The 12,515-nt window shown below is 31.8% G+C and overlaps 1 protein-coding gene across 1 annotated transcript; it reads right to left on the reverse strand.

Moving 5' to 3' along the window:
* Nucleotides 1-5,809: 5,809 nt before the first annotated feature.
* LOC113860228 (sucrose transport protein SUC3) lies at nt 5,810-11,386 on the reverse strand. The gene is made up of 14 exons (XM_027492924.1): nt 10,934-11,386; nt 10,491-10,556; nt 9,983-10,081; nt 9,829-9,893; nt 9,634-9,718; nt 9,490-9,523; nt 9,264-9,363; nt 8,743-8,818; nt 7,933-8,289; nt 7,659-7,802; nt 7,283-7,516; nt 7,065-7,128; nt 6,935-6,978; nt 5,810-6,274 (listed from the first exon to the last, which is right to left on the reverse strand). The coding sequence occupies exons 1-14, from the start codon at nt 11,189-11,191 to the stop codon at nt 6,104-6,106; spliced, it is 1,797 nt and encodes a 598-aa protein (XP_027348725.1). The 5' UTR covers nt 11,192-11,386; the 3' UTR covers nt 5,810-6,103.
* Nucleotides 11,387-12,515: the final 1,129 nt, after the last annotated feature.

A 12,515-nucleotide genomic window follows, 5' to 3' on the forward strand; every position in this document is an offset into this window, starting at 1 on the left:
ATTGTTTCTCTCAATTTGATTCTTAATTTCAAAAAATTATCCTTCCTCCAATATTAACTTTCTTTTCTCAACTGCTTTCTTGTCTTTGACATATGAAAAGAATTTTGGTGCATGTTCTCTAGATTTGAATTGTGTTGTATCAAATTGCACACTTGACTTTGCATCCACTTGAAATCAATTTTTTACATTTTCCTTGCAATATAAAAGTCATGTCTCTTTTGTTACTGTTATTAAATGAATGTCTAAATACAAGTCAAATATTAGGTTCACAAATATAACTTTTTAGCATCAAAAGTTTAACCAAATGATTTCTAATCAATGAAACAAAGGAGAGGTTATTGTCTTATTAATGAGCAAATAAAATAAGAAAAAAAAAGTAAGTCTTAACAAGTAGCACTATATAAATAAAGTTGTTTTGTGTGCTCCATTGTACAATTTTAAAATTAAATATTTTTTAATATTAATTGTATTGTATTTAATAACTTTATGTTATCACATTTTTACCTAAATAATATATTTGAGAAACAAATGGGCATAAAATTTTAAAAGTAACTATTTGATAAATAATGAAAGCTTTATATAATTTGAAGTTTTGAACTTATAGGTTGAAGAGGAAAAAGTGGACAACTATAATATTTTAACTAATGGAAATCTAAAAGGTATTTCTTAGGGTATGATAATAGTAAAATTGAGTACAACATCTTCAAACCTTGGATAGCATGCACAATGGCACATGCTCATTATTTTGCACAATTATTTTACCAAAATACATGTCCAAAGAAAAATTACTTAAATTACTTAAAATTAACTTAATTTAATTCACTTACTTTCAATTATATAACATATAACAACCTGCATATGAAGCAAAATACCAAATGCACGTGAACCAAGCTATAAGCCTTAAAAACACTATGAAATGCTTCCTCTAATTAGATAACACATACACTAAGCTGAAACTTTTTTTTAAAAAAAGGCCAAAATTATCAAAAGCAAAGTTAAGAAATTATCATAATAACAAGGATTATAAAAGAGTTTGTGCCTAACTTAGTCTTACAAATCTTCAAGAAAGTATAAGAAAAGCTAAATACATCATCTTATAGGTGCTATTATTATTAGATAAAAAAATGCATACACATGGACTCTCTCTCTCACACACACATATATATATCCACAATAAAAACGTAAATTCAAATCTTACTATTTTGAATAAATTGATTTTTCTTTTGAACATGCTATGGTCACTTTTATACCTATGAAGAATGTTGATTGATGTTTATGTTTATTCTATTTGACAACCAACAAAATCACAAACAGAAAAAATGTCAAATCCATAAGTACGTGTAATACGCTAGTTAATTTCTATTCAAGTTTGTTGGTTAATGGTTAGACAGATTGGAAAGACTTCCATTCCATATAGAATCTAAATCCATAAAAATACACTTAAACAGAAACGCTAACTCTCAAACTTATCATCATTTATATTTTAATAAAGTTTCATATTTGACACTTATTAAACACATTAGACTCATGCATGTAAAAAATAAAATAAAATATAATTATGCTATCTATGTTTTGTATACAGATGATATGTTGATATTTGGAACTTACTTAAATGTTGTAAATGAAATTAAAAGATTTTTAATTTCCAAAGATAAAAGACTTAAGAGATGTTAATATGATTTTGAGAATTAAAGTAAAGAATACTAAAAATGGTTTCTTCCTGAATCAAGCTTACTATGTTGAAAAGCTATTAAGAAAACTTAGTAGTTATTGATGTAGTACTTATTACAACTCCTTATGATCATAATATTCATCTTAATAACAATACTAAAAATATGATTTCTCAATTTAAGTGTGTCAATATAATTGAAAGTGTTATATATTTTATGAATTGTACTTAGAGTACTTAATATTGCATATGCTTTGGGTATATAAAGAGGATCACATTCACAATCATAATAGTGATCATTTACTAAAGTACTTGAAAGTTACAATAAATTGTAGTCTTTTGAATTATTTTAAAAGATTTCTTTGATTCCAACTAAGCCTCAGTTAATAATGAGATAAAATTTATTAACAAATATATTTTTACTTTAGGAAGTGATGTTATCTCTTGAAAATCATCAAAGCAAGCATGTATGCTTAAGTATACAATAGAATCAAAATTTATAGCTCTTAAACTTATTAGGGGGAAGACCTACACCTCCTATATTTATGTAAGAGAAGAAACATATGCATGCAATACAATATTGTTGGACACCTAATAAAAAAAATAGTGTTATTTATTTGAGTATGTAAAATGTGAAAAAAAAATAAAACCTTATAAATTTTCTTACAAAGTTGTTATGAATACATTGAGCAATATGAGCTTGAAACCTTGGGTGAAGAAAAGTATGATAGATATCCATTATTGATCAAACAAAGTCATATAAATATTTCTATGCATTACATGTTTCATTCCTACGATGTGTAATAATGCTTGATGTAATGTTAAGTAATAAGCTATTGATAAATGCATAGCCCATTATTTGAGTAGTACTATAAAAGCATATTTTATGTATCTACCTAAGTGAGTGTGAAAGTATAAGCTACCTTTCATAAAAGGCTTAGACAAACTTTTTAGAGCTCTCATAATCAATCCAAAGTATATATAAAGACCTCAAATATTTATGTAAATATTTTATCGTCAAACTATTACAATTGTAAAAATATAATATGCACTGTGAAGATCTTATCTTAAGTCTATTAATTTTAAGAGAAATCCACTTCTTAGACATGGAGTATTGTATTTTTATCACTCTATATTAATTCAATTTAATGAAAATTTATACTTAAACACAAATCTCTTCTCTTGTCCCAAATACTTATCATTGACATTTGTAGAATGCATCTATGTGTTATTTATTTTTGTCCTTATCTCTTGTTTCAAGATAAAAGAATTATTTCCTAATTTACCATGAAGAAGAATCATTACTATAAAATCATATATTGATTATGTTAAAATACGTGACATTTATTATTATCATTATATCTTGTTTTGTGAACATTAGTTTTTTATAAAGTCTTTATGATATATTACCCTTTTTAAATGTATTTTTCTCATCCACAATAAAAAGGACGAAAAAATAAGCATTTGAAAAATTTTGTTCCTTATTATTATCCCTCAACTCTTAATTTTATCTTTCTTTTTTATACAATTAATGGTGAGGCTACATTATACTTGTAGCCTTATGTCCAGGCACACATCTGTGTTAGCCTTTGATAGCAAATCGAGTATCGAGTTGCATCGAGAATTCATCAAAATTTATTTTTTAGTACATCAACAATTACCACAACAAAACACTTATCTTCTTATTTTTCAATATTATTGATATTATTTTTTATTTTAAAACTAATAAATAATAAAATTAAATCAACCTTACAAATTGTCTTGCTTTTAAGAAAAGAATCTTCCACATCTTCAAATGATATTTTTATGATATTTTTTTGTTAAGTATGCAAGAAATAAATGGTATTGTTTCTTACATTGCATGAAAAAAACTTTGCAATCATGTATGTAAAGTTGCATAACACACCTAATGAAAAATTAGAAGGCACATTAATTAACAATATACTGATAGAAAGTAGGGCTGGGCATCAAGTTCGGGTGGGTTGGGACTTCAAAATTTAAAACCGAAGGAATCAAATTGATAAAAATTTATCACCGCTTCTATTTGAATCTTCTCTCGGGTTTAGTCAGTAACGGGTTGAATTAGCTGCGGGTTCAACGAGTGAATTCAAACAGGTTCTACCATTGATGAATATCATCGAGAGAAAGTTGGACCGTTGGAGGACAAAATTCCCAAAGGCGATAGAAGCAGTGATTGTTGCTCCTTCTAGGGAACTTGGAACGCAGATAGTGAGGGAGTTTGAGAAGGTACTAGGAATGGATAACGGAAAAGTGGTTTAGCAACTTGTGGGAGGTGCAAACCAATCCAAGCAGGAAGAAGCTCTCAAGAAGAATAAGCCTGTCATTGTTGTTGGCACGCCTAGTAGGATAGTGGAGCTCAGTGCAGACTTTGTTTTACAGCTTTACTATTGAAATTCAAGCCTCAGAACTTGTTTTACAACTTTACTATTGAAGTCCAAGTATACAAAAATTGTATTTTATAATACTTCAGTTAGATTCGGATTTCAATAAATTTAAAAATGTAAACTCTAAACTAAATTAATCCGCTTTTAACTGATTTTTTCAATTTATCAATTCATTACTGATCCAAATGAATCTTAAACTTATTTTTTAGTTATCGGATTCATCGGTTTTGGTCGGTTAATTTATTTTTTTTGCCCACCCCTAATAGAAACTATAAAATGAATGTAAAAAATAATTTTATTATATATTACTTCATTATAGTCATCCACAAAACAAAAGCATCCTCTAGCACCTACATAGAATTTGTATTTTTAACAATTTATATAATCACATACATGCATAACATACATCATTTTATTAAAAAAGAAAATTACAACTGTATAATTAGAAAATTGTTAGAGAAAACTATATGTAATAATAATAATGACTTTTAGAAAAAAAAATAATATCTACGTTGGCCTATTAATAAAAAGTAATTGCACCAAGTTGATTTACCAAATTGGCCCCACTAATGTATGCGGCAACTTATAGAAGATAAAAAAAAATGTAGTTATTAGGTGAGTATAATTTTATCATCTATACATATTATTCATCTCATAAGTAGGCGTTTTTAGTTCTTGTTTCTAAAACATGGTCTTTAAAGCATATACAAAACAAGTTAAATGGTATATTGTATTAAAATATATTAATGGTCAAAAAGTGAATTGAGGTGAATTGTTAGAATTTACGTAAAAATTAACGGATCAGAGTATAATTTACTCTAAAGTGGGAAAGAGTTTCTATCTTCCCTTTTGTGTGTGCATACTGGCAAAATAGGGCCCGATTTAATCAACTAGGCTATGTACAAGGAACCAATTCCTTTTTGCTTTGTACTATGGTATGGACATTTTACTATATATAAAGCTGATTGACCTTTTCTTGGCAAGAAAAAGAGAGCGAGAAAAATAAGACACAAAATTGACCTGCCAACCGTAAACAATAGATAGATTACCTGCAGCTAAGCATAACATGGCATGCCTTCATGACTTCATCAAACACCAGACAAGATTTGTTTTTCTATTTGGCTAATTTAAATTGTATTTTATCAACTTCATTACAAATATATATACACACACACACACACACGCATATATCAGTCCCGCAAGATTTTTATTTATTTGTTTGGCATTTTCGTTTTAACGAAAGTGAAAAATACATTAACCGTATGGTGAAGGTATGGGAGAGAATTCTGGCCCTATAATTTCCTCATGCTTTATTTTAATGAACAATGAAGTAAATTATCCAAGAAGTGAATAATTATTTTTTCACTGTATTTGTGCAACAGTCATATTGCGCTTGTGTATCCGAACTTTACAGGCTGTCTATATCACTTTCATTCCCGTTCTTTCTGTTCATGTTTCATATACTACGTCTCAAAATATTAAGGAGCAACATATTTTAACCCCCACCGTGCTTACCTAAGTAGGCATTAATTAGTCAACCGTTAGTTACTTCTATCTTACAGCACGACACACCACTCAATGTATGGTGCTCGACATGCTGGTGTACTTTACTTTCAACAAAAGCAACCTCAACACTTGCTCCAGTCACACCAAACCCAACCCCAAGAAAAACGTTCTATAGAGAATTTAGTACATGATCGAAGATTCTCTAGAGTAACTTCGTATACAATATTAACTTTCAAAATTGATCTCATCATATTGCAACCACTAAATGACAGTTATTACAAAAACTTATTAATATATGCAACTAAGCTTTCTTCTACTGTGCTGTCAGTCAACATTACATAAGATACAGATACCCACAATGTGGGGGAAAAATGAAAGAATTTGAATATGGCATGCGCCTTCTGTGGATTGGAAAGCAACATAACACAATCCCTGTGCCAGCTCTCCATACTTCGGCTGTTTTCCTCCAATTTCTGAGGAACATGTACAAGTTAAAATATTATCAGATTGGATCTCCCAACGGCTAGCCAATATGAAATCCTGATGACTTGAATGAACTGCTAGACAGATTTGGCAGTTTGAGAGTTGCAATAACACCACCCGCAAGTGCACAGAGGGAAGCCAAAGCAAAGGCTGGAATATTGCCACCACCAAAGAGAGCATCCCATGGGCCAGAACCAAGGGATATGATCATCTAAAGAAGCCAATAATAAATCAAAACAGCATTCAAAACATTTACAAGAAATTCAAACTTAAGAAAGTAAAATGTCTTATTCCACTAGAGTGAGAGATCCATTATGGCCAACAAATACCAAGACTGGGCTATAAGAAGTCACTGATTAACCACAGTGCCACTAGTTCCATCCAAATACCACAAATAATAATAATAATAATTAAAAAAAAAAAAAAACTAGTAGGAAATGAATGAAAAGAATAGTTTTGAAGAACAGAGGAAAAATTTGACCTGTGTTCCCTTCACCTTCTATTGTTTCTCAGTATTTTTTAATATACAATGTGGTTTTTCAGTTGTAATAAATATTAACTATCCAGTTCGAAAATGCATGGCAAAGGAATTTTATCCAAAAATAATAATAAGGAATAAGTTAGGGGAGAAAAATTGCACATCATCAGTATTGCAATATGGACACATACAGCAACAAAAACTTTATTCCATTAGGTTAAGTTGGTTACATGATTCATATGATGCCACTGGACTCGGTCAATATGAACAGACACACACCAATGATTGATAATAAAACAAAATAAAAACCAAGATAACTTTTTAACTCCAAAAGGATCTGTTCTCTAAGAAAGGGAGAGGAGCAGACAGCAATACTTGAGAAGAAAAAGTTACCTGAGGAACAACAATTGCAAGATTTAGAACTCCTATAGCCAATCCTGCATAACCATGCAAACATCTTGAAATAAGAAACTTTAAAGGACTAAAATTTAAGCATATCACATCATCTACAACAAATACCAACCTTGGCCACCACCTGAATCAGCAGTCAACTCTGCTGTGACAGCAAAGGGGACACTATAGGTAATCTGGCACAGAAACAAAGAAAATTTATCCAGTCATGAACTTCCATAGATATTTCATCGACAATAGTATGATTGCTTAAGAGGATTGGTAAGGAAAGGAATATGGAAATGCAACTAAATAGTTTAAATGCGGAAATGAAGCACTTCTTATACTTACCGCAAGAGGAAAACCAAGAAGAACGAACACAACCAAGGAAGCAATCTTAATTGCTTCACTTGCTCCAATTACGTGTTCTATCCCTCCAGAATAATCTCGAATGGAAATTAGACTAATGATAGCAGTGCCAGCCATGCAAATAAAGACAATAAAATTGCTCACTGCCCATACTAATTTTGCACCCATCCACTTACACATTGGTTCGATGAAAAAAGAGCTTATTCCAAGGACAACCTATCAAGCCATATAAAAGCAATGTCAGATTAAAAATTGTGGATGAAGAAGTCCAGAAAGTCTCATTTAATAAGTGCCTGATCATCATCAGTAAGGTTTTACACAAATCTCTTTAAAAAAATGTTTAATCTTGAGTTCTTACAGAATTCAATAGCAAACCAAATGCACCTTCTCTAACACCTTGATCATATAGATCTACTTCAGAAGTGTTCCCTTTTGGATCCCCATGATAAACTTCTCTCCCCATCCAATCCGTATCAAACAGAAAGAAGGGAAACCATGACAACTGCAGGTTGACATAGGGTTGAAGGAAACATATTTAGAATTTCAAATGGGAAGCACCAGCACAAGACTAATAGCATTCAAACTGACATGAAAACACAAAACCCTTTGCAAATAAATACTGAAGTACCTACCCAAGTGAGAGACATTACGACCAGCACTGAATGCATTGCAGGTGGCAAATGCCTCAAACTTGTCAACAAGTTTACCATTACTGCTCCAGGCCCATCCATTAAATTTTCAGCATGATCTTCTGCAGCTTCAAAATTCTCATGCTTCATCCCTACATCTTTCTCAATGTGATTCTCACTTATCTTACCATTGGATTCATTCATAACAGATAAATGCTTTGATTTTGAAAATTCAACGTCATTCTGTTGTTCATCCAATAAAGGCGCAGAATCTGACAAGCGATGATGTTGGCTCGCAGAAGTAAGTGGAACCTCATTAGCAAAATAAAGGGTTACAACAGTGCATAACGTCAGAAACACCTGCCAATATTTCATGATGAGATTCCTGCTATTATATAAATTAGTCATACATTAAAAACTGTATGTCTAACTCCGTGTGATTTAACTTGGCAGATCTGCCAATTGATAAGCTCAGGCCATAATGGCACTGCCTTTTCCAAATAGTTCTGCTATTTGCTTTTATTAAAGAGTACGGCAGGTAGAGATGATGTTGACCCACAAGATAATGCAGGTAGAGAAGAATCAGATGATGTTGCCTCACAAGACAATGCAGGTAAAAATGATAGTGTCCCAAAACATAATTAATAAAAACGAGTAGAAAAAACAACTAGAAAAACTGTAGAGTTTGTGTTTACTTTTCAATAATAGAAAAAATAGCCATTCTAAGATCAGTCCTGCTAATAATATCTGACAACATATACTAACAAGTAAAATATGAAGGTTCAATCAAAAGAATTTTTAGCAGTAACTTACCACAGCAACAAGAAATGCTGCCTTAAGATTGCCACAAGCTTCACAGCAAGCTCTATTTGTCAAGAAAGGGAACCATCTGTTTAGTTAAGAAAGGGACAAATATTATTCAGAAGGATGTATAGATAGAATAACTGTATAACACATATATAAAGCCAACACCAGTGTATTTCCAAAAGGCATGCAATGCTCACATAGATGATTTCATGGCAACAAAAACAATAACAGGCGCCAATTCCTAAACTTTGGATTTAGAGTAATCTATTTTTCAAAACCACATCTGAAATCCTTTGCATGAGCATTTCCACACCATTATTCCTATCTCTGGCTACATTCTGCCATGAATCCATATAATCCTTTGGCAGAAGTGTAAAAACAATCATTCTCCCTTGTCTTGTTTCCAATTATTGATTTGTTAAGAACATATTTCATAGATTGGTGACAGAATACATGAGCAATGGATTTTACATAGTTAGCGATGTATCAAAACTAGAAATAAACACAAAATATGGGCAACGTCTCACTTGTTCCACTTTCCACTAGCACCAGAAGAATATCCTAGGATGTTTCCAACTGCCATCCATGAGCAAAACACAGCATTTGCGACATTGCGTTGATCAGGACCTAAATAGAAGAAAATTATTGTACCATGATATCTCCTCAGTCCTCACTACCAAATAGGTAATTAATATGACATGAAAATCAATAATCCACAATGTGGTTGTTGAGAACAAGATAAGCAAGCTTTACCAGACAGATCAGCCAAAAGAGCTCGAGCTGGGCCCTACAGATTAAATTTGAAAAAATAAAGGGACACTTAGTTTACTGCTGTGCAACTGTGAAAATACAAAAATAAAATAACAGAACAACATGTTGATTGTTTAGCAAACTTACCTGTACTGTGTTGTTGGCAAGGTCCAGCATCCAGAAGCCAAGAATAAATACAAGAGCAGCCCTTGTTCGAGTTCCTTTAAATGTTCTAAAATTTTAGGCAGATGAATTTCATTAATATCTAAGTTCATATATTGATACATAAAAAGTAGAAGAAATAAATGAGTATGAAAAGAACAAAAGGATGATAGCAGAAACCTGCAATGCTCATTCGTATCACCTAATACATATCCAATGTCTGCAGAAAACCCGATCAATATCACCTAAATTAAAAGACTTAGTTTAGCCTGTATATAATATTGTAGTGTAAAAAATTATGTAGAAATAAACAATCAGTGTCACCAATGCTTACAGCCACAGATATCATAAGAGATCCAGCCAGAATGAAAGGACGCCTTCTGCCAAACTTTGAAGTACATTTATCACTCCAAATACCAACGCATGGTTGAACCTGAAGAAAAGTTGAGACAAACATGTGACTCACTAGCTTAAAATCAACAAGAATAAAGCATAAATTTGTTTGGAGCACACCATCTACGTTCCACAAGCAGTTTTTTGCAATGCAAATAAAGAACAAGTCAGTTCTAAAGCACAACATGCAAGGATGAAGCAGCAAGAGGCAAACATGAATTTATAAACAGTTGCACATACATGAATATTGATCAGAAAATAGATAAATAAGTCATTAATATTATTACAGAACAATTAAAACTAAGGGGAAAAAAGGAGAAAAAGACTTGAATATGTTCAATGGAGCAGTAAGAAGAACCACTGCAGTCAAAATGGCGAGAACAAGCATGAAATGAATTTCAAAGACAATGACAACTGCAATCAAAGATTAAAGGAACACTATCACCTACCACAAGACCTGTAATGGGGCCACAAAGCCAAATAAATGACGAAAACGCATGTCCAATTCCCAACGTCTGCATCAAAAGGTAACAGGTACATAGTGAATCGCAAAGTTGAATACAATGATAAACACAAATACACAAATTAAACATAGAAAATTGAATAATTAAAAGCAAAGAAAGATCTTATAGGAACCAAAATTCGTAACAAATACAAATTCTGAACAATCTGCTATCAGCCACGAGTGAGATGAAAAAATTGAAGTGAGACACGGAAAGGTAAATTCCAGTGCCAAATGAAATCTAACAAAGCTTTCATCGATAACAAATCAACAATCAGATTGCAATAACAAACAAAATGCGCAACCGGAAACAAAAGGATCTGATCAAACACACAACCGCAAACCTCAAAACATAAAAAAGACGACAATTGATTTGAAAAATAGAGGAACCTGAATGTAAGGTGTCAAAAGAGAAAGCTGCAAGGCCCAACCGAATTGAACACCGGCGGCGACAGTGCAACTGAGAATGAGTTTGACCAAGGAAGCGTTGGTCGTCGGCGAGGGAGAGTGATTGGACGACTGCGAATTGAGGTCGATCCGGCGACCGCGGGGGTCGACGTCGACGAGTTCAACTTCGGGAGCAGACGAATCGTCCCTGAGGTTCTTGTAGGGAACACGGATCGACATTGACTCACACTTCCCCGCCATCGCCACGCGCTGCCGGACATTCAAGCGTATCCAGTTCCCAAATGGTGAGAGAACCAGGAGTTCTAGGTTTTCCTTTTTGCAGGGAAATGGAATCGTTGATCGAAGAGAGAGAGAGTGTGAGAGAGAGGTCAAAGAATTTAGGCGGGTGAAGAAGAAGAAGAAGAAGAGAATGAAATGGAGACTACCATGGTCGCAAGCGATATCTGCTACGTTGCAGCAGCGTCAAGGATGGTACCTCGCCTCCTACTTCCACTGCCACGTGGCAACCTCGAACTGCGTGTGGGTCCATCGCTTACTAGAGGTTACCCCTTCTTTGGTGAAACTAAACTCGTTTCGTTAAAATTGGATCCCAACGTTAAACCAACCATTTTGATAAATGACCATTGAATAAGAGAATTAATCTTTTAGAAGTAATTCTAAGTACTACAATATAAAATGTAATAGAAGTTTTTTTCATTTGAGTTTAATTTTTCTGTAATTTCTGTTAATTAATTAAAATAAATTATAAATATTATTCAAAAAAATAAAATAAATTATAAATATAATTTTTATATTAATTATTACATAAATTACGAATCATTACTGATATATCAATCTATAATTAAATAACTGTTAACATTGTCAGTATATTTAAATTACTTTTTGTATCTATACTTACTGTTACATTAGGTGTGATTTTAATATTTTAAGTTAATTTGAAATTAAATAAATTTATTTTTTAATAATTTTTAATCTAAAATCATCAAAATCTTATTTATTATCAAAAAATCAAAATACACGGATCGATTGATACTTTGTCTAGGTTATTATTCCTGACCCCAAATTAGAATTTGACGGGAAAAAAGTGGTTACCCTAGTCTTCAAAATCCACCAGTGGGGCCTATTTTTATAACTGTACTCACGAGTACACCGAATTTTCCACCCAAAGGTAAGTGATCCTGCAGTGAAGATGATCTTCGATTGAATTAGGACCCTAAGATTTGAAGATTTGGAGCTTTTGGAGTATACACGGCTAGGATTCAATATATTTAATATACTTTTTACAAAATTAAGAAAATATTTTTTATGAGATAGTATATTAAAAACTTTTATTATGTTTTTAATGCTTTTTTATTTTTTTTCAGAAAAAATTATGTTTTTAAGTCAATGTCTTACTTCTTAAGGCACTAATAACAAAAAGCAAAAAGTAAAAGAACGAAAAATCACAAAGGAAAGAATTTTTCATTTTTTGTTGAAGATCTTTTAACATATTTTTATTATTAAAGTTTTCTGACCTTATAACAATTAATATAATTTAGTTAAAATATTTTAGTTAAAAAGAACA

This window comes from Abrus precatorius, unplaced genomic scaffold (assembly GCF_003935025.1).
Source record: "Abrus precatorius isolate BTA unplaced genomic scaffold, Abrus_2018 Scaffold2, whole genome shotgun sequence".
Taxonomy (NCBI): domain Eukaryota; kingdom Viridiplantae; phylum Streptophyta; class Magnoliopsida; order Fabales; family Fabaceae; genus Abrus; species Abrus precatorius.

What these genes read in the sequence shown, in the direction of transcription:
- LOC113860228 (XM_027492924.1), bottom strand. Translation starts at nt 11,191, where the DNA reads ATGGCGGGGAAGTGTGAGTCAATGTCGATCCGTGTTCCCTACAAGAAC. An exon ending in GCCCCATTACAGGTCTTGTG is followed by an intron (nt 10,082 to 10,490) that starts GTAGGTGATAGT and finishes ACTTTTCTTCAG; the next exon opens with GTTCAACCATGCGTTGGTAT. An exon ending in TTGCAATTGTTGTTCCTCAG is followed by an intron (nt 6,275 to 6,934) that starts GTAACTTTTTCT and finishes TGGCTTCTTTAG; the next exon opens with ATGATCATATCCCTTGGTTC.